Raw genomic sequence first — 26,278 nt, forward strand, 5'->3', positions numbered from 1 at the left:
AAGCAACCAGCAAGACTGTTGATAAAGGATTACTTAATCTGAAGTTGAATTGGCATCAAAAGGGCTTTGATGCTCTCCTAAAACCAAAATGAGCTTTTCATAGATGGGTCTTTGGAATGAGATGCCCTTGGGGACAGCTTACACGGTGACAGTGTCTACCAGCTACGCTCCCTGGATTCAGTATTGGAGCTGAACTGTATGGGAACAGGAGTAATGATGTCTCTATCATGTTGGCTACATGTGGCAACAAAAACTGAGATACTTTAAGAATTGAATCTCTCTTTCTGTTTTAATGACCTGGAGAATAAAACTGCTAACAATATTTAAATGATCATCACAAGGCATCTCACATGAATGACATAGCTCATACATCACAGTAGCTTTGATCCAAGTTTCTGATGGCTCATGAGGAAGTCTGATTATTCTTCTTGAGGTTTTCTTAGCACCTAGACTAGCTGGAGAGTTGCCTCTTCTGGTTCTTTTTTTATCTTTTTTTTTTTTTGTTTTTTGTTTTTTGTTTTTTTTTTTTTTTTTTTTTTTTTTTTTTTGTTGTTGTTGTTCTTGTTTCTTTTTTGTTGTTGTTGCTTAATGAAGAAAAAGGGACCAAGGGAGGACAATCATCATACTAAAGAGATGTTAGACTGTCAGACTACACTATATTGCTGTAATTCTGGAAAGCAGCACTCAGAGAAGCCAAGAGTTTGCCTCTTCCATGATACATATCTTTGCATCTTAAAACAAGCCTCTGTCAGAAGTTAGGTGCACAAATATGCCAAAAACAAAGGGAGCCCCATTTGTTGGTATGACCACAGTGGGCATGCCACCAACTGAAAAACTCAGGTTTGGAAAATAAAGATGGTTGTGAAGACATTTCAGTAGAAAGCGTTTCCAATCATCAGCCGTCCAATGTTCTTAATGTTTCTGAACTCCATATGAATTACTTCTATCTGTCCTTTCCTGATTTCTCTCCTATGCCTCTGATAAGGATGGCACGAATTGATTGATGACCTGATCTTGAAATATACGAACTTGTTTCCTTCTCTGTGTCAGTGAGAACTATAGGAAGGTAATTCCCCAGGAGTACAGGAGAAGGCTGAAAATCTTCAGGTGTCCAGTCTCATAGCAACTATAGAATCATTCTCTCTCCCTAAAAAAATGAATAGATACAATTCCATCTGCCTTCCTGGAAATTTTGTTCTCTCTTATCTTTTTCTTCAAGGATTTTTTTTTTTTTTTAATTGATAGTTCTAGGTAGTTGGAATAATCTAGCAGAAGCAAAAAAAGTGCTATATATCCTTTTGTAGATATGCTTTATTTCTTACTTCTATGCACAGTAAAACCATTATGGCTCTTCTTTAGAAGTCTGCTTTTCCAACAGTTTGAATTTCTCTTTAGTGATTTTCTTTCTTTCTTTTTTTTTTCCTCTAATTGCCTTAAGGCGCCACAAAATCTAGCTTGCTGTCAGCACCCAGTATAGTCAGTATGTTTGTACCTGCACCAGAAGAATTTGCTGATGACCAGCCCATTATGATGACTGACAAGTAAGTTCTTTTTCTGTTCCTTTTGAAGAAGTAGTTGAACTTCAAACAGGTTTAAGTATAGATATACTTTATGGAAATGAAGTCCATTCTATCATTTATCTCTATGCTAGGTTTTCAAATTATTTTTTTTTTTTTACACCAAGATAAACATTTTTTAAACACTGCCCACAAGATGTGCTTGTAATTCAATAGGACTGATGTGAATTTGCACAGGCATAATTATGACTCAGGCTATTAGTTGTGCACAGATGGCACGGGGAGCACTTTCTATTTGTATTTTGAATGAAGGGTTCCTTGTGATCCATCAGAAACTGCTTTCACCTTAAGGAAAAAAAACCAAACCCAAAACCTTTTAAAAAATTCTTTTGGATTTCTGTTGAAATAGGTGACTGTTGATGTGTAATTAACACAGCATTTTTAATGCTGATACTTGCTTATACCAAACTTTTGCAAACCTTCACTGATTTGTTAAAAAGCGTCTAAAGGAAGTGTAAGTAAGTGTACTCATTTAGTAGAGGAGTAGAGCAGTCAGCAGGGAGCCATGCATTGATTTGATAAAAAATTGTGAAGAGAAACCAGAAGTTCTTGTTTGTGCTTCTGCACTCACTCTAGTAGACAGACACACCAGGCTGATCACCAAAGCTCTGACACCACCTAACACACAGGCCAGCTGAGCTTGGCTTTCGTGACTTTGTTGTCATATTTTCTTTCTGTTCAGTGACAAAGGCAAGAAAATTGCCTGTACAATTCCATTGAGTTAAAATACCACAATCTGATGGAGTCATTAGCAACCAATTGATCAAATTAAGAAAGCCTTCCTACTGGACAAAGTTTCCCACATTGATTTGCCATTTTCTTAAGTTGTGAAAGCCTGTCTCATCTCTCTTAAATCTGACATCCTGTTTATAATTAGACATTATGGAGTCCTTTCAGAGCTTAGTCAGTTGTCTCTGAACATTTCAGGAAGGACAAGTGACTCAGCAGCAAATCTGCCCTGGGAAAGGAGACTTCTCTGAAACGTTAGGTTCTGTTCCCCTGAGAGGTCCTTTAAATTCTTTCTTAGTAGCTGTAACTGCTGTGGGAACCAATCCAATCATTTTTTCCTAATTGTATAATTTGTTATTCATAATTCATGACTGACATGAAGGACAATGTGAAATTGTTCCATCTCTAAGATCATCTATGATTGTAATTATGTCTGTGGTGCTAAATAGAAGAGTACCAGGGACTTGAGCCCTCGCCTGAGCCCAAGTCGCATGAATTGGCTGGTGTTCACATTGCTGAGGGCTAATCCCCACTGCTGCAGATTTCTCTTCGATGGTGCAAACTGAAGCAGTGCAATACTGTGAGGGAACCGGCTAACAGTTAGATGCAAAAGAAGGCCTGCTGTGTGGCCCTGCTTCATTTGATGGTGAAGAAACAGCCAGTGCAGCTACTGAGAAGCTTTATTAATGTTTGAAAGCCATGGACTGTCATTAATTATAGAAAGATCACAGTTACATTATTTTTCTAAACACGTTTTGAATACAATGTACTAAATAATAGTACTTTAAAAAGACATAATTATACATATATGTATGTACAGTAATACTTCGTTTAAAATTTGTTAATGTCAGTTTTCAAAACTATTATTTGCAGGTGTCATGACTGTGGGGCTGTTCTGGAAGAATATGATGAAGAAACACTAGGCCTGGCCATAGTTGTGCTCTCAACCTTCATTCACCTTAGTCCAGACTTGGCTGCTCCTCTGCTGCTGGACATCATGCAGTCTGTAGGAAGGTAAATCCAGAACTTTCCTCTCTCCCATATGATTGAAAGAATTTTGTGCCTTGAATTGGATGTACCTCACTGTATGAAGTTATATATTTTAGAACCCTTAAGTGAATAACGTATGGTTATGTCTCTTGTTTTGTTACTCACCATTTTATTAATTTGTTACGTAACTTATTCCACTGTCACTTCAATTTTGGCCAGCTCCTTTGATGTCCTCCCTTTTTACCCTCCAAAGGGAGGTTCCATCTTGGGATTCTCTCTGGCTTGTCCCACTGTAAGCGGTGATGTAAAGAATTAATTCAGTCTTCTGCAGTATCTTTATATTACTTGAGTAACCTGTGTATTACCTGAACAGCAACTGGTGCAGCAATTGGTGTGCTTTCTGATCCTGTTTTATTTGAAGAAAAATTTACTCTTAGTTTTTATTCCTCCTTGTAGTTGCTCCTTGAACCATTTTTTGGCTTGCCGCCTTGTGGTTTTTACATTGGATCTCTCAGAATTTATGCTCTTTTCAGCTTTCATTTGAGACATGACTTAAGCTTCTTGGAAGAAGCCTTCCTTTTTTCTAATAACCTCTCTCACCTTTCCTTTCTTCTGTTCTCTTAAAGTCTTTTCTTACAAGTGGGGTACCTTGGCCCTGTGCTTCCAATGTAATGTTCTTAAACAGCCTCTGTGCTTCTTGTAAAGACTGAATTCTCTCAGCTACCCCTTTTTGCTGCTTTGACAGAGTTTTTCACTTTTATGTAGTTCCTGCTTTAAAAGTTATGCAGAAATGTGGCCAGCTTTTCTGAGTTCTGTTGCTCCTGGAGGACTTTTGACTCCTGAGTATGATCGTTCATTAGCATACCCGAAGCTTTTAAGACTTTTCAACCATATTTTGTATGCTAATTAAGACTAAGTAAAGAGTTGCATCTCCTTATGAGGGCTTCCTAACCAGCTGCTGCACAAGATAGTCTCTGATAAGGTCTTAAACATTTGGTGTCTATTCTTTTTCTGTTGTGACCTTTCCACAGTGTACATGGGATAACAGAAGTGCGCCATTACTACTGTATTAACTTGTCACTGCTGCCTTGGCCACTTCCACAACCTCCTGCCTAAGAGGCAGATGATCTCCAGAGATCCCTTCCAACCCTAATGATGTGTGTGATTCTGTGTGTATGAGGGGGGATGGATGCTTTGGGTGTTTCAGAATAAACTTCTGAACAGCACTAGTAGTGCAGAAATGACATACTGCTCTCTTTTTTCATGTTCTTTTCAATGACTGAAGGTAAAATTGCTTGATTGTACCTTTTTCAGGGGTGCAGCTCTTCACAGCTCTGCCTCTTCACTACCTCCCACTTCCATTTAAACACAGCAGGTATCCAGGTCCTCCATTTCCATTAGTTGCAAGGCTGCAGTTTCCTGCTGTCACTGCTAATGAACTTTGATGGAAGCAAAGTTTCTAATCTAGACAGATGTTGTCCATTCTGCGTGATTCTTTTAAGTACAACAGTGCTACAGCCACAGAGAGGAAATAATTTGGAAGATAAATTATCAAGGGATGAGGGTCGAGTGGGCTACCTTTTCCTGTGCTTTGAGGAAGAAGTGCTGCATCTTTGGAGTGAGACAGCTGATTGTTTTAGAGCAGCAGATCGCATGCAACATGGAGTATTCCTGGTAAATGTCCTGTGGTTTTCCTACTTCTAAGTCCAACAAGAAGCACCTCACAAAGGAATTATTTTGAATATATGCAAAATAAGTAGCATATACAAACAGAGAGGCATTCAGGAACTTCATCTGTGTAACTTAAGTCCTTGTCTTTCATTCAGCAGTGCCATATCATTATGTCTAAATACCAATATGACAGCAGAGGTGAAAATGAATTATACTTGCATTTTTATTCTTAGAAAAAGAGCTACTACTTTCATGCTTAGAAGAGGAAACAAGGAGTTAGGAAATGAAGAGTCTTTCAGAATACCTAAACAAGACATAGAAAGATTTTTAAAAGTTATTTGGGTACCCAGAGGTACAGATGGGCATCTATTTTCAGAACAGAAAAAGTTCTTGATTCAAGTTGCTGGCAACTTGACATTTTAGAAAACTCTGGCATGCACTTAACTTTATGTTCTAGTTCCTGAATATAATTTTTTGACTCATTTGCTCCTATTTCATTGATTTACAACGAGGTTTAGGTTTCAGAGTTTCAAAGCCATTTAGGCATTTAGATTCTTTAGTTAGTAAGGATCTTTGAAAAGCTTAACTCCTGTTCTTAACATGTACAAATTTGAACACATCCATTTATTGTCTACTGTCCATTTACTGTTCTGCTTTGTGGTCTGCAAGGTGGAGGTACTAATGGGGGTTCATGGCCTTTGTGCAATTTAGAGTAGTGATTAAAAATACATACAAGCTATACATTTCAACAAGTTTCAGATGTTCCCAAGTATTTAGTGTAGTTCTTATCTCATGAAGTTTTTCCGGTTAGAAATCAAATGTTTTGTTTATCATAAAATCCTCACTTGCATTATTGCATTCACAAGGATTAAAAACATTGCTTAGGACTTTGATTTCTTTTAGAAGAAATATTTTATGCTGTTCTATTTGTGTGCTTTAGTTGATTTTTTGAAAATAAGTGATAGTCTCATTGCATTCTGCAGAAATCCTCATGTACTTTAATATATATATATATTGCTATAGCTATTCCAGAATCAAGGTTTATATTCTTTGAAGGTAGCTTCAGGCCTATTTTCACCCAGAATTAGCTTTGCATACCAGAATTAACATGGTGTATTTTAGTTTGGACTCCTCCTAAAAACAGTGGAGTCAGGGACTCTAATGGGTTTTTCTAATTTTTGCTGGGACAGCTGAGGATAATGTAATTTTCAGTCCCCTGCACAATGCACCCTGAGATTATTGCACTGTGACCCCAGCTTGTCATGCATCATAATGAAAAATCACCATGCATTTTGGTGTATACTGATGCGTTCAGCTGAGCTGCCTTAGGGCCCTTATTGGATTTTGCAGTGGTGAGTAGAGAGGAAACTGTCTTCAGAGCAGAGGCTGACAGAGGACTGAGCAACAGCTAAATCCAGCCTAAAAGGATCATGAATCAAAGATAAAGATTGAAGGCAGATCATCAGCAGATTTGAATTAGTGTAGCTCTATGAACTTTCCATTTAGACGTATCAAATGATACCAGCTGAAATATAGATGTGCAGCAGGTGAAAGCAAAAATTGCATGGTCTTTTGTATGTAACAGATGCTACCAGTGTATGTCTATAATTGCTTTTAATGACTTTTAGTATTAAAATTGTGTTGCTTTGATATAAGCCCTGATTCTATTAATTTACATGTCCTGGATATTGAAATGCATGGTTTTTCTTTAAGATTGTGTTAAGTATCTTCATCACTGAATGCCCATATTTGGCTTTAAAGTCTATATTTAGGTACTAAAGAAAATGACCTAATTTTTGAGAAGCCAATATTTCTCATCTGACCTTGTAAGAGCTCATAGGTACTTCGTGTTTCTGAAATTAGGCCAGTTATTTAGGTGCCAATATCTGGAACTAGAAGCCTTACTTCAGACTGCCAAGTAGAGAATTTTGGCTTAATCTCTAAGTAATTAAGTGTTGCTGTGTTAATCAGAAACAATTCAGTCAGTAGGCAGCTTCTGGCGAATGTGTTTTTTCTCCAAATCCCTCCAGGTTAGTAATTATCCATGATGCGTATGTAAGGCAATAGCTTTACTTCATTATCTTCGTGCTAGCTAGGCAAGTAGATTTGTCTTTCAAGCTGTTAAATATTTGTGAGACTGCAAGACTGAATAGAGTGTATATGTTGTGCAAATATGATTTGACTGAATTTAGAAGACCTCTTCAGAAGACCTTTCTGGTGACATTTTGAATGTTCTCTAAAGTTCTTGTTTATTATTAAAAAAAAAAAAAAAGAAGATACTTTATTGGCTTACTTAGAAATTAAATACCAAAAAAACCCATGCGTGAACTTCACTTTTTTATGTTTTTTATTCCAGGTTGGCATCAAGTACCAGTTTTTCTAATCAAGCAGAAAGGTATGGTAGCAAAAGATACCTTGGCCAAAATGAAACAGTTAATCTAAAGTATCCTCCTCTCTGACACTGAAATCACCTAAATTTAACTTCTTAAAACTTTATAAAGGTTTGTGAGTAAGAGGAAAAACCTGTCTTTTCCACTTGTTTCAAGTATCTTTTGTGTTCTGATGATGAACAGGAACCCATATTCATATGTGTTGAACTTCAGGCAAAATTTAAAGATGCCCTCTGGCTTCCACAATTTTAGTGGAGGTTTTTCTAGCTTGTTCTTTGTTCAGTATTTGTCTTGATAAGTTATCTTCATGCATTTAAGCAAGTGAATCATACTTGGCCATGGAGAACTCCTGGTAGTGATGTCTCATTATGTAAATCAGATGCTGAATAGGATAAATTCATTTTGAGAAGCTGTAAAACTTGTTAAGATGTGCAGTTTATGAGTAAATAGATAATACTTTAGCTTTTTAAATGAAACCATTCATTTTATAGGTGATTAGGAAGTACATCATCTCTTGAAAGAAACTGCAAGAGGCAAATATATAATGCGTGTGTTTACATGTTTTTCATGTGTTTTATGGTACAGCCAAGAACCTCATCCTACATTATTGAAATACACAGGATGAGAGCAGGTTTATATTTCAAACTCAGATGACTCACAAATAAGACTGTCTGGAAGATCAGAGAAAATGCAACTATTTATTGAGACGTAAATACTTTAGGCATGCGTACATAGCTTTTGCAGCTCTACATAGTTGAGCTGAAGTCATAAAATCAACATGCTGAACTGTGTTTTGGGATCAGGATAGTTCTACTTTTGACTGTCTCACTCATAGCTGAACACTTCCATAATTGAATAGGATCATCTTTATTTTTTCCTTGTAGTCAGCTTTGAGAAGTGTTTCCTCTGCAGTCAATTTCTTTCCCCTTCCATTTCCTTCCCTTCATTTCAGTATGATGATCCCTGGAAATGCTGCAGGTGTGGCCAAGCAGTTCCTCCGTTGTGTGTTCCATCAGCTGGCTCCTAACGGTATCTTCCCCCAGCTCTTTCAGAGCAATATTAAAGGTAATGTGCAGTACCTGAGTGCACTTCTGACCATTTCAGTTCCGTCTGTATGGACAGCCAGTGCAAAAATGTAATCTGAATTTCAGATGGAAGTTTTTTACGGACCTTGGCCACGTCTCTTATGGACTTCAGCGAGCTGAGTTCCATTGCTGCTCTGAGCCAGCTGTTAGAGGTATGTTGGCAATTGGCTCTGTTAATGGTGATAGTTTTATTAGCATTATCAGGTATATTGAATTACTTATCCTCATTCATTAAGAGTTCAAACTTGCATCACCAAAAGCAGTGTGAATTTTTGTCCCTGGAAGCAGGATTAGGCTGTCCTTAACATTTTCTTTCTGAGTTCTGCTGTCAGTGATGTGGGGTCTTTTTTTGTTTGGTTGGTTTTGTTTGTTTGATTTTTTTATTTGTTTGGTTTCAGTTTTTTGTTTTGTTTTCATTTTCTCAGAAAATTCACTTTCTTCAGCTCTTGGAGCTGGAGAAAATGAAACACGAAACTACTCACTGGTAGTGTGGGCCATCCCTTCCCCCAGCAGTTTGTGTTTTTCAGGAACATGTTTGATTATATATCTCAGCTCTCTCTCTCCCCTGTATCTGGTGGCAGCTTCTCCAAGTAGCCCACTAGCACTAGTCACTTGTATGTATCCTGCTCTTCCAAAAACATGGAAGTTGCTCTATACAGAGATTCTGACATCACTTTAAAACTGCTTATGTCTTTCCAGGCCTGACCTTAGCACATAAGCCAAAAAAGCATACATGGTCTACTGAACATTAATGAACATATCTCTTTTAAAATTGTCCAAAGGCAAATGGACAGTCAGTTGGTGAATATTTTAGGAGTTCTGCTCTTTTTTTACTGCCATGTCAGTCTAAGCAAGTTATGAGTAAGAACCCCGCTTATAACATTTTGGCTCAAAATTGCTTGGTCAATACTTTAGGAACTAAACTAGACTTAATTGTCACATACACAGTTCAAAATCCCTGCACAACATATTATCGTTAGCACTATAGAAGAAATATGTAGTATTTGGTCTGGATAAATTCACCTTGGCATTTCCGAATGCTGTTTAAGGGACCATTTCTGCATGTGTACACTTGTTTAAAGAGTATTTTTTTCCCAGGGTTTAAACAACAAAAAGAATTTACCAGCAGGGGGTGCAATGCTACGCTGTTTAGAAAATATCGCTACCTTCATGGAAGCCTTGCCGATGGATTCACCCAGCAACCTCTGGACCACAATTAGTAATCAGTTTCAGACCTTCCTTACTAAACTCCCCTGTGTTTTGCCACTTAAGGTATGATGTATGGACATCTGAAATGAGCTATACTACCATTGGTCAGGATGTACCAAAAGAGTGGGAAAGCTGTGGGTGAGAAATTGGAGCAGGATGTTGTGAATATTTTCTAATGATTCAACTAATGTCTCCAAAGGACTGGATGTATTGTATATTTGATCTATGACTTTAATTATATTTTTTGTGGGTAACAATAGCAACTCTGGCAAGAGTACTTTTCACCTCTTAGTTGGCTTTTTTCTCTATAATTTCCATACCCTGTGCTTGTCAGATTAGAATACTGCATTTGAGAGAATTGCTATTCTGGCAGTAAAAATCCATCTGGTTTTAACTGTTAAACCAAAAGTCTCAAGAAGACCAGCACCACCTAATTAAGTTGCTAAAAATATATGATAGTCAAGACAGATAGAGAGAACTGAGACTACTGGGAATTCAGCCTAGCCTGTTTGGCTGACTGGGCTGTAGTTCTGGCTGTAATCAGAATGTAGTTGCAAAAACTAGATCTAGAACCTTTGTGCTCTGATTTCTGAGTGCTCAGAGGGCATACAGAGGGATCTTATCTCCTAGTGTGTGTATTTCCAGATGTCTTTTCAGTAAACACAGTAAAAATTTTTCTGAGTCTTTCCAGTAAACATGGGATTCTGATGCCGTTATTCTGACTTTAGTCTGTAGTGCAAATGAACTGAGGCATAATTTCTTCTGTGCAAAGCAGTGTTGCTCAATATGAGCTGAGGGATCCAAAATCTGTCTCTTTTGCAAATCCATTTCTATTACAGTGAAAATAGATTTCTTGGAATTTTTTGTCATAAAAGGGGTGAAGTTAACTTTTCTAAAGTAGCTCCTTAGTGCAGTTTTCTCACCTCAAGGCCCATTCCATGGTAGTTTACCAATGAAGGAGTATGACTGTGTGTTCAGGAATAGACCAGTTTAGGCAAAGGAAGTCATGGTAAATCATCAGAGATCATTTTTTCAGACTTCATCGATAACTTATTTATAGTTGCTACCACTAAAAGTGAGATGTGCTTAAAAATGTACTAACTGGGTTTTTTTTTTCTTTTCTTTTTTTTTTTTTCTTTCTTTCCTACCTTTAAATATGTTTACAGTGTTCTTTAGATTCTAGTTTAAGAATCATGGTTTGCTTGTTAAAGATACCTACCACTAGTGCCACCAGGGTAAGTTCTAAGAAGACAAAACTGTTGCCTCAGATGTATCCAGCCTGTGCTATTCTATGGATGTGTTCTTATCCCCTAGCTAGGAAAATGTTATATATAAGCATAAAATTGTGCAATCTGATACTCCTTGGAGAGCGATTAGAGCTTTAGAATCTAGGTTACAGCAAAGTGCGGGTCACATAACATTCCTGTGGGTGTGAATGTGTATCTTCTAAAAGATTTGATGTTCCTTAGAAGTTCTGCAGTACAATTCCACTGAGGTCAGTGAGGCTTTCATGCATAAACACTACAGAATGTCTTATATCTCGTAAGACTCTGTCAGAGGTGAAACTATTTTCTGCTTTTTTACTTCTAATTTCTCACAGAAGCATGAAGGCAAATGCTAGATAGAATGGTCATTTGACCAAAACAGTGTAAATCCCAGCAAGATAGCCTCTTAGCTAAACATAATGCTGTTCCATTCAGGCATTTCAGAGTTGGAATGCTTTTTCTTTCCTGAGCAACCAGTTATTGATTTTTCTAAATCATGTCATTGCAGAGTCTTCTGGAACCTTTTTCAAAATTACTAAGCTTTGTAATTCAGAATGCTGTCTTCACTCTGGCCTACCTGGTGGAACTGTGTGGGCTGTGCTACCGGGCCTTCACTAAGGTAACACTGAGACTCTTATCTTCCTTTAGGGACAACTGAAAACGGTAGGCAAACACCTACTTCCCTCAAGTAGCATATTTGTAAGTGAAGATTAAATCAATATCAAGTTTCATACATATCAACAGTTTTATTGTAGTTTAGCTAATCAAGTAGTGATCATGATTCAGTGCCTTTTAGCAGTATCAAGTTTCACGTTCACAGTATAGACACAGGTAAAGGGAACCTGCTTAAGACATTGCTCAGAAAAATATCTTGGTGTAATTTCATGACTTGGAGATTTTTTTCTCTTATAGAGATGATAACTGGTATTCATGCATGACTTAACATGTCTGTACAGTTACATCATTCCTAGTCCACAAGTTTAGCCACATACCTTGTGAAGTAAAACGTAAGTATTCCTGGTAGTGCCATTTGAGAGCACAGCTGTGAGGGGAGCAAAACATAGCTAAGTAAAATGGGAGACTCAAACTTAGAAACTTCCCAGCTTAGATCCTATTACATTTTGTATTAAGTATCTTACTTTGGCATGCATGGCTCTAAGATGTGTAGAAAATAGAACAGTATGTGTGCACCTTTATAAAAGTTTTTAGGATTCCTGGATGAGAGCTATTTGTATATTATACAAATAATAGCTATTACTCAAGTTCAATTTTACATCTATCAGTGAGAAGCTGAACAACAACAAAATCCACAAAAACTAATAAAATCTTTTACTAAGGCTCTATATGCTCCATTATGTAGATTGTTGAGGTACTAAGCAATAATGTTGCTTCAGCTACTAACTGCACAGTTTTCCATCTTCGATATGTTTGTCAAAACAGCAATTAATCCTCAGGAATCATTCTCTCGAAAATAGCTACAAGAATTTCTATATTGATAATGTGCAACTGAACATGTGTTGCTTCAGTCTTAATAAGACTTAAAATATCACTGGACAAACCATGAAGAAGAAATTCTAAAAGCAGTGACACTCTCACAAGAAAATAAGAAAACCTTCTACTAGTTGTAATGGTTTGAAGCATTAAATAGAAACTAGCAGTATGTTTAATTACAGTAAGCAAACAGTAGCTTTTTTGTCTCATTTGAAAAAGAAGAGTTTATGAAAGAGAAAAGTCATGAATACAGAAGAGACTGGCTTTTGGAAGTAATGTGACTTAGATCTATGGTTAAGGGTTTGGGCAAGGTAAACTGAGAAAAATCTTAACTTGAAGGCCAACAGTGTTTGGTTTGTTTTTTGTTTTTTTTTCATTGAAACAAAAAAAGCCCCATTTAAAACTGAAGCAAAGACATTCTTCTTGCATTTGTAGTCTGATAAGACTGTTTCCTGTATGCCTGCTAAAGCAAATTGTGAAATACAGGAAGTGTTTCACTCCTCTCATACTCTGCAGTTTTGATTAGTTCATGAGAATTTTATTAAAATGATGGTATTAAAAACCCCCATGTGTTTCTTGCATGCCTCCTCGTTTAATGTTCTAATTGATATATTGAGTACTTAATTGTATGCAGGAAGCTTGGGTTATAGTGCTTGGTAAAATTTCTTTCTTGATTTAGTTTAATGCAACCTAGTGACCCAGAAGTGGAATCATATAAGTGAATGGTCTCCTGCAATTTATAGCCACAAAATGCTTAATTTAGTGGAATTCCATACTATGTTATCTTATTTCTGAAAGCTAACCGTGGTTTCACATTAGAACTAATAAATGAATGACTGCTGTTAGAAAAAACCCAAATCAGTTGTGATGTCTGTTTCTCTACAGTAACTCACTGTAGTCAAGTAAGAGCGTTGTTTGTGATAGAGTACCACATAAAAATGAATTCCAGAAGGAACATCATTTATGAACATTGAAACTATTCAAATTTAATTACTTGTTTTGCAACTTTGAATGTTCTGACTGGAACAAAAGAACAACTTTCATCTAAGCTGTGGAGGTTTCTTGGTTTTGAAGACAAGTTACTCTGACGTGCACTCTGTAGAGGTCAGTGCTGTACAACCATTCCAAATCTTTTTTTATATCCAACCTTCTCCTAATACCCTGTGGCAGGAATATCTCAGTTTCTCTTGTCTTGGAGCCAGAAGACTCAAGTCAATCTGATATTTCCCTGTCTGAGTTTCTGTTCCAGGTCAGCAATTTGATTTTTCAATGCCTTTGGAAGTTGAGGCATCTCTTCTGTGGATTGTAATCTTATCTTTAGTTTTCCTTTCAAACATCTTAAGTTCCTAAATGGACAGGTTTTGGCTGTCTGATCTCTTGCAGCTGTAGAAGCTTGAACTTAAACTTAGCCGTTTGCTAGCATTCTGCTATCCTTAGTAAGTAAACGCAGAATGTCACTGAATTGGACATGACATGATTTTGCTATTGTATTTTTTGAAACGGGTGATCTTTGATATTTGTAATTACTGTAGTAGTAACAGAGATAAATAAAGAATTTTGCTTTACACTGGCTTCCTCAGAGCATAGCATACCACTCCATTAAAGAACTGGATTTATTATTCTTATTACTGAGTTTGGGCCCTGAGATACTGCTAGAAAAAAAACTTGAGTAGTTTCATATTCTACACATAGTCCTTTGGCAAGTCACAGTTTGAAGGTTGCAAGGCATTTTTTCTTAGGAATGCATAGACATTTGAGAGGATTAATTTGGCTGAACAGAGGCTAAAGGGGTTGTACTCCTGACTCTTTGGTACCAGGTTTACAAATGTGGCTCCCCTGGGTGTTATTCTCATGGACAGCTCTGTGGCGGAGTATGAAGTTCTTAAAGTATGTTTATACATATTTGTGTTTAAACTATGTTTATGCACACTTATCTCCAGCAGAATGATAGGAATAAGTAGACTTCAGTAGAAAGGGTACTCTGGGCTATTGACTTAGTGTCATCACTCTTGATTCACAGTGCAGGAAGCAAGAGGTCAGATGTCAAAATTAAACATTTTGCTTGAATTTGCTTCATCTCTCTACACTGCATGTGCTTAACAAACATAAAGAGTTTAGACTAGGAGACTTCTTTGAGAAAGTGTTCAGGGTCATATTATTCTTAGAGCCAGGGAAAGCTGGGATTCATGAAGCCTGTTCTTCCTTTCTAGTGTTCTCACAAAGCAATTTATTATGGCCCAATTATATCCTGTGTAGCACAGTTGTTAGTCTGTAAAATAGCTGCATGCTCTTGAAAGTATTTTGCCAATCTTCTTTTCCAGTATGTGTAGGAGACTGCACTGGGTTACTGATAGAACTTCTGTGCATTGTTTTGGGGGATGTAATAGTCAGATGTTTGAGCATGGCACTGCATTATGTATATGTCTGAGGATGGTGAAGGTGTATGATGGTGGTAAGGATCACTCTTGCTGGTGAATTCTAGCAGGTAACCACTTCTGTTTGCACCTTGAGTATTGTGCACTATTCTGGTTCCCCATTCCCAATCAGAATATAGTAGAATTGGAGAAAGTTCAGAGAACGGTAACAAGAATGATCAAACAGTGGGATAAGTTCCATATACAGAGCAACTGATTCAGGGCTCTTCAATCTGAAAAAAGCAAAAACTGATAAGAGTGTGAGAGGTCTGTAAGGTCACAAGTGACTCAGAGAGAGATGGATAATTTCATGCCTTTTCAGTACAAGAACAAGGGTGTATCAAGTTTATAGGAACCAGTGTCAAAACAAATGAAGGGAAGTGGTTCTTCAACAGTGTGTGACTCCTTGCCAAGTACTGTGGGTGCTAAAAGTTGACATGGGTCCAAGAGGTCAGTGGACACATAAGCGTCCATATAAGTTCTAATCTCCACTGACTGATTTTCCCCTATGTTTTAAAATGTTTCTGTTGTAGCAGCTGTAGCCAAGAGGGGCTTTTTTGTGTAAAATACAAAAGTACTACTAGTCTAATAAATGAAAATAGATGGCCAAGCTGCCTTAGTGCAGGCACTCTTATTTTAAGGGGAATGACAACAGAAAAAAAGTACAGTAAAATAGAAACCATTTCTGGCAGGTTTCATGAAAGAGTAATGCTAAATACTATTGCCAGTTTTGTTCTCCTGTGTCAATCCTTACTGCTTTCCTCTTTTGCTTTTTACTTAGTGAAAGCTATGCTGCATGCCTAGGCTTTATAACTGCTTTATAAAAATCTATCTATTTTTCACATGTGAAATATTAAAACCTTGGATATAGTGCCTGGTACATCAAAGAAAAATCACCCTGATTGATGTCTGTTCAGTCAAGTCTGTAGAATTACATAAATGATGAATGATGTGTGCTTTTTTGTAAGGTAGGAGAAACCAGTACACTTTTGTAACTTTTTTGTTCTCAAACTTAGATAAAAACTATCTTTATAGTTTACTGGTGGGTGTCAGTGAATTTCAGGACATTCATAATTCTGTGTTTTTCTCTTGTAGGAAAGGGATAAATTCTACTTGACACGCAGTGTCATATTGGAGTTATTGCAGGCACTCAAGTTAAAGTCACCATTACCAGACATGAATCTGCTGCTGTTGGTGCAGGTACAGAAGATTCACGTGTAATTCTCATACTGATCCTGTCCCGGCCCAAATTCAGGGGGGAAGGGCAGTGGGGGTGGGTGTTGAGAAGCAAGTCCAACACAGTTGCAGGAAATACCAGCAATGTCAGGGAAGCAAGGATGTTTCGAATCAAAATCCAGTTGTATTTTTAACCATAGGTGCTTACATTTAGACATGGAAACACCAGAATTTAAGAAATTGTCCTGGTTTAAGCCCAGCCAGCAACTAAGTACTACGCAGTTTCTCACTCACTCCCTTCCACTCCCCAGTGGAATGGGGAAGAAAACTGGGAAAAAACGTAAAAACCTGTGGGTTAAGAACAATCTAACAATTGAAATAAAATATAAGAATGCACCAACAATAATGGTAATAATAATAGGAAATAAAGACGGAAAAGGAGGAAGAATAACTCTGCCACCTCCCCACAGTCCTGGCTAACTCCCCCCCGTTTATATACCGAGTAAGATGTTCTGTGATATGGAACATCCCTTTGGCTAGTCCAGGTCTGCTACCCTGGCTGTGCTCCCTCTTGGCTTCTTGTGCCCCTTCTCACTGCATACAATGAGAGACTGAAAAGTCCTTGATCAGGGTAAGTGCTACTTAGCAACAACTAAAGCATCAGTGTGTTATCAACATTATTCTCAGACTAATTCTCACACTAAAGCCAAAACACAGCTCTATACCAGCTACTGGGAAGAAAATTAACTTGATCCTAGCTAAAACCAGGACAGAAACTAAATTTGGAATCTACATTTCCCAGGGCAATACTGACCTGTCTGTGCATGATTGCTGATGTTTTGAGGATCATAGAATGTATCTTGAGTTGTGACCCATAAGGATTATTAAGTTCATTTAGCTTCACATAAGGCAGCAGCTATCCCAGTGAGGCAGCTGCTTCCTTGTCTTCATATCATTACCCCAAAACAAGTGAGTAGTCTGTGTGGGAATGGGTGCTGGTAGATCATGGGACAAAACTCAATTTCTCTCTGTTCAGGCAGGCAGTAAGCTGTCTCCAGTCCCTGAAGGTCATTCTCTTTTAAAATGGAGTTTTCCAGCAAAGAATACGTAGACAATATTTCTATTCCTTTGATTCTGTGGAATGAAACTAGGAGTTAAGCTAGCTTTTTCATAGGAGAATCTGAGGAAGTAAGATACAAACCTGTGAAAAAGCTTTCTGCCTCCAAAATGCCAAGGCACCACAAGCCTGTTTCATAAAAACGATTTACTGAAGTCTGTCAATTTTGTTCATAGGTAGTCTGCTCTTGTTGTTTATAATGAGCTATTATATGCGTTTAGTAACTTTAAATGATAGGGGACCAGCATAAAAGAACTCCATAAGGTTCAAGGAATATATTAGTTATGTAGAACATTCATAATGCTCCCAGCACCACAGCTTCATTTACTCTTTCCCCTCCCGTTATGGGGTCAAAGCTTCATATAGCTTACTATGCGCTCGTTTTCTTTTGAGTACTCATACGTTACTCTTAGTAAGTGAGTGGTTGCCTCTTGACAGAGAAATAATACTGACAAGTGAAATTATATAGCAGTTAGGATAACTCTGAAAATATTTATTATGCCATCAGTATTAGGGGAAGAAGTTGGGACAGGGAAGAGTAACACTTGGGTTATTTTCTTCTGGTGGTAAATTGTTATTTTGTTAAATCCATTTTAATCTGAAAAGCAGAAATTTGCCTGGTTTGGTTTTTTTCTTTTTTAAAGCCCAGACTTCTTTTTTCAGTCCCATCCAAGACCGTCAAATAACTTAACAACCACCAACCTCCAAGCTCTTTCTATCTTAGGGGTACAGTGATGCAACTTGATACTATGTGCATCAGTGTTAGCTGACTTGAACTGACTTCTGTATTATGGAATAAAGCACTTTTTCTGCATTGCTCCACTGTATTGCTCAGTCCTATGGCTACCCTAAAGGGTGACAATCCCATAGTCTAGTCAATCCTGAATTCCTCATTTGAGAGTACAAACACACCACATCAGTTTTGGCAGTGGGATTTAAGTGGTAAACACTTGTCCTTCACATTGAGTCAATTGCTTGATAGACACAGTAAGCAAAACTCTTTCTTACATTATCTTTATGGGGTAAAGATGAAATGATAATTGCCTGGGTTTTCCTCCTAGCACTGTTCCCATATGCTGTATTCACTTTGGGATATATTTGTACCTTACACAGCAGCATCTAATGTGGATTGAATGCCTTTTATGATGTGTCTCTTTCAGAGGCTGATGAAGTGATTCATATTTCCTGCTATCCAAAGCAGTCAGCTTTTGGTTTTATCCAGTCAGTGGTAAAGAATAGGGGTTGTATTCAGACCATCTGCCATGGATGCCTACTGGAGGCGTGATGAGTATATCTCTCATTGACCGTGCAAATTGGCAGCCCTCTGTAGTATGTGGTCTGAATCATTCAACAGCCTCTTGAATTTAAATACCATAGTAACCACTAAGCCCATCTTAAGCACCGTTGTACTTTAAGAAACCTAGTAGTAAAAACCACGTATGTATCTGATTATTTTATTTTTTTCTGGTATCATGAATAGAATGAAGGGAATGGTTTACCTCTACCACACAAAGCTGCTACAATGTTAATTCAAATTGTATGATTTTGAATCACCGAATTACAGAATGTTTTGGGATGGAAGCGACCTTAAAGATCATCTAGTTCCAACCCCCCTGCCATGGGCAGAGACACCTTCCATTAGACCAGGCTGCTCAAAGCTCTGTCCAACCCGGCCTTTTTTTGTCTCTCCCTTTCAGCCAACAGTTTGTCAGCATCATTTTGTGTTTGAAAAATAGCCCCCAAGTTCTTTCTTATTCATTTTTCTCCTTAAGAGAATTATGTTATTACTTCTTGTGCACATAGCTGCCCTATTGCATTTTACATACCTCATCAATACAGAGCAACAGAATGGCAGGGGACACTAGTGATGGGGCAGGCAAAGGAAGACTGGGAAGTTAAAGGTGGTGCCTGTCCTTCCGTTGAACCCATCTTCCGTACAAAGCCTTCATCCTGTTCACCCCACTATGTTCTGCCTCTGTACCCACAGTGAACCATTTCAGAAGCAAGTCTTCACTTTTCAGATTGCCTTGAAGTTTGATAGTGACAGTTCCTCTTACAGGTCTGCAAACCAACTCCTAGAGGTATGCATCAAAGACAGTGTGTGTACACTGGCTGTTAATGTAACAGGAATCCATAAAGCTATAGCAGAGTTAACATAGCACCAAACAAAAGTGGTTTTAACTTGCAAGACAATCACATCGCCCTGGACATGTTAGCGTGTGTACAAGATTCTATATAAACAATGCACAGAGAACAGAGATGCAATAAAAATGTTCAGGATAACAAAGGAGGTAGGAGCACTTTAATGATAGATTAGTCGTGGGCTGATTAACAAAGGAGTTCCTAGGAATGTACATTTGACACCCACGTTCATCCAGGTTACATGGTGTGATCAGTGTCACTGTTGACATCAGTACCAAGATGAGAGTGAATTTTAACCACTTTACGAAGAATGAGAATTTTAACTAGATCACCCCAATCATTGCATAGGTGACTTGGATGATAAAGGGCACAGAACGTCTGTCTCCTTGATTTGTCTTGGCAAATGAAAGTCATGATATACATGCTGCTGTTCCATGGGTTTCCATAGGAACTGCTTCTTCACCCAACATTTTGTTTCCCAGTACTTTTCTCCCACTCATTTTTCACCAGCACACATCTTCAGGATTTCCATTGACTTCAGATTATATTAGTGTCTCATTAGGATTTGCTTATTCTTTCAGGCTCTAAGGTTCAGTGTATCTCATCTGTTTTGTTTAGGTGACTCCCATTCTGGGCTGGACCTTCAGCCAATGTAAAGCAATGTATATCTAGTGGTTCCACTTCATGTTTCTGTGAAGATCAGATTCATAAATTACTGAATAGAAGGAATTAAAGTAACATATTTAATAAGATAAGATTTTACAAGATGATGTTTTAAAAACTCTGTTTATGAATAGAGGTATAATTATAGATTATGGTATCTAGATAATTCACTACAGTTAGCAGACATTCCCATTTAGACGTTATTTTGCAGCTGTATCTCAGCAGACAATGCTAGTAAGAGGCATGGCAATTATTTGCCCATTTCTCATCTTTTTGCAGTGGGGGGTATTTTTCCTTTTGTTTTTTACATATAGCTAGAGTTAAATCTCTTGCCAGTGACGTCTTAATGTATTGCAGTATTTTGCAGAGGGAGACAACATGAATGACAGTGAATTAGACTGGAAATGCAGGAAATTTTTCATTTTGAGTTTGGTTTCCCCATTCTCTTTTGACTGCATTGCAACTTTAGGAAGGATACTTGGAACTGGCAGTTTGATGATGAGAAAGATAAGCTAAACAAGGCATAACTGTTAATTAGAAACGGAATAGGGTTTGTCAGCTGTTTTTCACATATAAATTAATATCTGTTATTTAACTCAAACTCCTTTGTGAAAAAGATGTAGATGATCTTTTCAGGTCCCTTCCAATCTCTAGCATACTGTGATACTGTGATACTGTGAAAGCTTATAGGAGACCAGTAAAGGTTGCTTTGGCTGCTGCTTCATATTATTGCCTTAAAAGAAAGTGTTGTCTGAAATAAATGACATTTCTCTTTGGCAAGGGTTTTTTGTTGACTTACATAGTGAGTGCTGTACAATGGCTGTTGAGTGCACTGAACTCACTGGCGGATACTAAATATACTCAGTCAGATTCTTCAGGGAGTTATGGTCCTTCTTTGCAGCTGTACAAAGTACAAGAGAACTGTAACTGACACAAAAATATTTGACTGAGAGATCTGTCACACAGGAAAACAACATCTATTGTCCAGCAGACCCAGTATCATAAGTGTTCTTTCTGAGATAGGGTGCATTAGAAGAAAATCTGTCATTTATTTGCCTAAGTCTGTTAATGGTCCTTCTTTTTAAAGAAGTGGAGAGTCATGGTTGCTTTTTGAATTAAGACTCAGCTGTCCACTGGATTGATAGAGCCCATAACTCTATGGCTTTCTTCTACTTCTCATGTAATTAGAGCTGCAGTACAAAAGAGGACCAGGCCATCTCTCAACTGAAATGGGTTAGATTCCTGTTTTGTTTCCATTTGGCTTATTCTGGTGTAAAATAAATTCTAACCAGAAGAAGAGTCAATTGGAGCCAGGCCTATATTTGAGGATACCTAATTAGATTATTAATCTAAACTCGTGTATGTCTTTCTGATATTTATCTCAAAGAGCAGACACTCCCTCAAGGCATAGGTTGAGTAGTTCTCAAGTCTTGGTAGGCAGTCTGAGTTGAGATTGAATCTGTCATTGAACAATAAAGCTTGTGGAAGTTTGAAGGTAAATTTTAGATCTCTAAAGGATATTTGGAAATATTTTCAAGAGCAGCAGTCAGTCAATGAGAGGACTGCTAGCACACATGCATTAGACAACTGTAAAACAAACTGCGTAGTCAATATCTGTCTCAGTTAGTGAAGGTACCGTTGTATTAATTTTCATTTATTAATTAAGACTCAGACCTCAGTTTTACAGTTCTTTCTTGTCTGTTCTTTCTCAGAAAGTTACATTGCATCACTATGGGCAGAAATTGCTCAAGTAGAGGTAAGATTATTAGGACAACAAGTTTCAGGAACAAGCAAATCGTTTGCAGCATGTCCAATGCACTATTGAAGCGTATAATGATTTAATAACATAAGAGGTTCCATGTGAACATCAGGAAAAACTTCTTTACTGTGAGAGTGACAGAGCACTGGAACAGGTTGCCCAGGGGGGTTGTGGAGTCTCCTACGTTGGAGATATTCAAGGCCTGGCTGGACAAGTTCCTGTGTGATGTACTCTAGGTTACCCTGCTCTTGCAGGGGGGTTGGACTAGATGATCTTTTGAGGTCCCTTCCAACCCTTGGGATTCTGTGATTCTGTGATTAGTAGGCCTAACATATGCATGATGCGGACACCAGAGATTTTGAGTCAAGGGATTTGGAAATGAGGAAAAAAGAAAAAGGCAAGGAAAATAAGAAAAACAAATTGACATATTTTACTAGAAAAGAATGATGCTGACCTTCTTTCAGTAAAAGCTTGTATTTCTGGAGTATTGTGACCTGTATTATGCAGAAGTTATACTACACAATACCAGTATTTCAAATACCGATACTTCAAAATTGTTCGTATAGAAGTTTAGTGAAAATGTTGTAGGACACGGCATGCTGCCTTCATCATCCTCTGTCATGGTTTACTCTATAATGAATGAAGAACATTTGATATATGCAAGGAATAGCAAAGATAGTATTTTTGCTCATAAAGAAAGTCTGATTTATTGCATAATATCCTTCAGATTGCTTCTGCACAGCATATATGTGTTAAGTAAGCACATTAAAGTCAGGGTTTTTTTCATTAAAATTAGTTCATTTATAATGATGAGTTAACTAGGTTGTTTATAAAGAAAGAGAGCTCCAAAGGCAAATTACCATGAATAAAAGCAAGAAGAGATCTGATTTTAATAAGGTAATTAATAACTTATTAGTGTCTTCAGATTCCTCCAAACATAAGTCAAAAATAACTTATCTTTGATTTCTTCTTAGTTTGTTTGTGCAGATGCGGGAACAAAGCTAGCTGAGTCGACAATCTTGCATAAACAGATGATTGCTTCTATGCCTGGAGTAAGTACTAAATCAAACTCCACCTCTTGGTTCTGTTTTTTAAACAATATATCTTATTCAGCTCTGTTTGCTTAATGTTCATTCCTTTTCATTTCTTTTCTGATTGGCAGGTTGTATTGCAGGCAGAGATTGAGATGCTTCTTCCTTTTTATTAATGTTGGAAAAGTTCTGAACTTCATTTTGCTTCCTTTACTTTCACTGATAGTCTTTATCCATGTAACTGACTTAGAAGGAGTGCCAAGTGTCTGTGCTCAAGACAGCAACTGCAGATCTATGATTCTGTGTAGGGAACAGACCAGCTGAAGCCTCAAAAAACGGTAGCAGGGAGGAAAGCCACAAGCTATTGCCTTCAATCTCACAAAAGACTATCTGGTTAAAGAAGGGAGTTCAATGATATCTTTATGGTAATGTATAAGGCATTCATCTATATCCTGCTGATGAGTGTAGCTAAATTACCAGTACTCATAATTACATAGGCACAGAATATGCACCTGGTGAATGTGTTAGGAACTAACACAATTGGAGGTCTTGTTCCATGACACACATGACTGAGTACCCAGATGGATGGACGAGGGTTATCTCAGGTCTGCTTCACAAGCTGAGGAACACTCATTTCCCTATATGTATGTCTGTCAGCTTTAGGAGTGACCTAATAGGATCTTTCGCGTATATCTTCTGAAGTGTGTGATTTTCTTAGTGCAAATTTTAATAATACCTTTTTTCCTGAGAGAATATTTTGATTTAAACTTGCTTTAAATAGATGGACTAACCTTGGTGTTAGAAGGTATGTTAGGAAAGTGATCATTTTGTAAGAAAAAGAGAATCAGACTGCCTGCTGCTTGAGTGAAACAGAACAGATGGAGGGAAATCTTGGTTGGTGAAACTTCTTTTGCAACTGAGCATTATTTTCAGAGGTTTGAGTATAGTATCTTTTATAATTGTTACTCAGTATTTTAGGTCCCTTAGCCCACATAAAGTGGATGGAGGATACGCTGCCAATGACCTTCTTCTACTGTTTGTTATTCTGTCAAGGGAACTGACAGGCATAGCATTTGAAAAGCCAGGAGGTGGCATAGTTCAGCACTGTGTAGATTGATATTAACATACATAATGAGAAGTGCTCAGGTCAGTTGCTTAAAAATAGAATGCTAGCAGTTTCTCAAATTTCAGCCACTAAAGCTCAATTATGGCTTAATAATTTTGTGATCAAAACTAAATCTGGTTCTTTTGTATAGTCAGATAGGGTAATCAGTCTCTGTACTTCAAAGTGCAGGTAATTAAATAGAGGTCAAAGAAGAGTAGTTTTCCCCTGTAAACTTTATTGCAGTGTTTTGCCCTGAACCTGTGACTTTAAGTACAATAGCTTTTAGTGACTTCAGGAAGATACCTAATTAGATGATTTTATCATTTAGCCTCAGAAGTTAAGCATTGCTTTTACTTGGCCCCTCAGAATGAGGCATTTATAGTTCTCCTTGGATTTAGCTAGCATTATCTTCAGATTATTAATATATCAACAGAAGTTTATATGATACCTAGTGGGTCAGTCATATCACCTTCTGAAAGCTTCTCTCCAGGGTTCTCTAATCTGTTTGAAGCCTTTATTTAATCTGACAGCTTTGTTCTGTTGACTGCTTTGCACACCTTGTACTAGCTGAAGGCCAGATTTGCATTTCTCACTAGGAAAAGGATTATGAAAACTAGTACTGTGGGAATACAGGAAGTACCAGATTTCTTCTTGTTTTCCCATTGAGGTTGTTCTTGCTCTGGTACAGGTTGGTTCTCAATCCTTACACCTTTCTGATCAAACTAGAGCAGTTCATGAAGGAATTCATTTATCCTTTATAGTCCTTGTTTTCCATTTTGAAAATTGTAGCTAGCTTAAATGCTTTTAGAATGCTGTATTTTGAACGATTTTGCTTCAGAAATATCCCAGAAAAAGAAAAAAAAAAAAGGTAACACTTGAATTTCATTGATGTTTAGTTAATTGATGCTTTACACATAAAACGCATGAAGCCAGTCATTTAATCTCTTTTTACATCATAATTAATGTGAACATAAGGGCATCTATGCCTATGACTGAATTTTGTTTTCTGGGATGACTTGTCAACTGGTGAGAGTTTCATCAGTCAATCGTATTTTGCTGTCACAGAATATTTTATGATGCATGAAGAAGCTACAGTGACTGGGCTCTTTTTATGTTATCATCTGATAAGAAGGGCATATTACAGCGAGAAGAAAAACATCAAAGAATACCTATTCCCAGCTGAAGTAATCTAAGTAAAAAGTGAAATAAAGAACTTGATACATACAAATTGTGTTCTGATGAACAAGAAATTAAGACAAAGACATGAATATATTCAAAACCTGCTGCTTAAACTTATTTCTTTTATGTTCTAGTGCGGAACAGCAGCAATGGAATGCATGAGGCAATATATTGGAGAAGTGCTGGATTTCATTGCAGATATGCATACCTTAACCAAATTAAAGGTTGGTTCTGTGCATACATTAGTCTAAAGTATATGCGCTTTTCAGAAAAAATATGCTTTCTGAAATGAATCTGCCTGGGAGAAATGTAGGAAGTCTTTGAGAATGACTGACAGGTTTTTTTCTTTCTTTCAAAAAAAATGTTAGCATTGTTACAGATTAGACACTTCTGGGGGATCAGTAAAAAGTACCTTATGCAGTGTTGAAATGCAGGCTGATTCAAATGTAGTGAACATACAGTAAAAATGCATGCTTGGTTTTTCTGAAATGTTAAGGGTACGCTAATGTAATACTGAAATCACTGTAAGAAGTAGTTGTGTTCAATATAACCCATGGAAACATAAACCCCTTTGCCTGTACAACTAATTACACTCCTCTGGGGGAATTGTGTGCCTCTTATATACACAAACAGATACTTCAGTTAATTGAAAATTCAGAGATTATTGAAATGCAGTAATCGACCTAAAGAAAAAAAAAAAGCTGGTGGGGATGGTGTACTTTTTCTTATGGACACTGTTGTTTTCATTGTCAGGTTATAGTCTGTCGAGGTTGGGGAAACTGAGTAGTTCTTACCTCCGCGATCCAAACTGCTTTTTGGTTTCTGTACATTAGTTCGATGCCAAATTGTAAGAGGAGAGATAGAACAATAACTTCTGTCAATATAAAATAATTTATTTAGGAATGAATTTCATGAAAACATTCCTAGCTGGTCAAAACCTGGAATTTCAGTTTCATAGGGGAAGTCTGTATCTATTAAATTTCCTACAAAGTGGAAATTCTTTTATGTGTTTCAGAAAAGAACTAGGCTAAGTGACATTGCTGTTGTATAATAGGAAATAATAGAAGTGTAGCTGTTTCAATTGCTAGCAAAGTAGCATCTAGAAGAAATACTTTACTGTTAGGGTGGTGAGGCACTGGAATGGGTTGCCCAGGGAGGTTGTGAATGCTCCATCCTTGGCAGTGTTCAAGGCCGGGTTGGATGAGGCCTTGGGTGGCATGGTTTAGTGTGAGGTGTCCCTGCCCATGACAGGGGGGTTGGAACTAGATGACCTTGAGGTCCTTTC

The 26,278-nt window shown here is 37.5% G+C and overlaps 1 protein-coding gene across 3 annotated transcripts in view; it reads left to right on the forward strand.

Annotated features, from left to right (window-relative positions):
• UNC79 (unc-79 homolog, NALCN channel complex subunit) overlaps positions 1–26,278 on the forward strand; it is a gene marked incomplete at both ends in the record, with an annotated part of 112,538 nt that overhangs the window by 71,671 nt on the left and 14,589 nt on the right. For all 3 annotated transcript variants that reach the window (XM_080618710.1, XM_080618711.1, XM_080618712.1), the window contains 11 exons: positions 1,439–1,541; positions 3,180–3,320; positions 7,324–7,362; positions 8,310–8,422; positions 8,509–8,594; positions 9,541–9,714; positions 10,818–10,886; positions 11,425–11,535; positions 15,917–16,021; positions 22,653–22,730; positions 25,128–25,217. In XM_080618710.1, coding sequence (XP_080474836.1) covers positions 1,439–1,541; positions 3,180–3,320; positions 7,324–7,362; positions 8,310–8,422; positions 8,509–8,594; positions 9,541–9,714; positions 10,818–10,886; positions 11,425–11,535; positions 15,917–16,021; positions 22,653–22,730; positions 25,128–25,217 — 1,109 coding nt within the window. The remainder of the gene's footprint in view (positions 1–1,438; positions 1,542–3,179; positions 3,321–7,323; positions 7,363–8,309; positions 8,423–8,508; positions 8,595–9,540; positions 9,715–10,817; positions 10,887–11,424; positions 11,536–15,916; positions 16,022–22,652; positions 22,731–25,127; positions 25,218–26,278) is intronic.

Source organism: Psittacula echo, assembly GCF_963264785.1.
Source record: "Psittacula echo genome assembly, chromosome: 5".
Taxonomy (NCBI): domain Eukaryota; kingdom Metazoa; phylum Chordata; class Aves; order Psittaciformes; family Psittacidae; genus Psittacula; species Psittacula echo.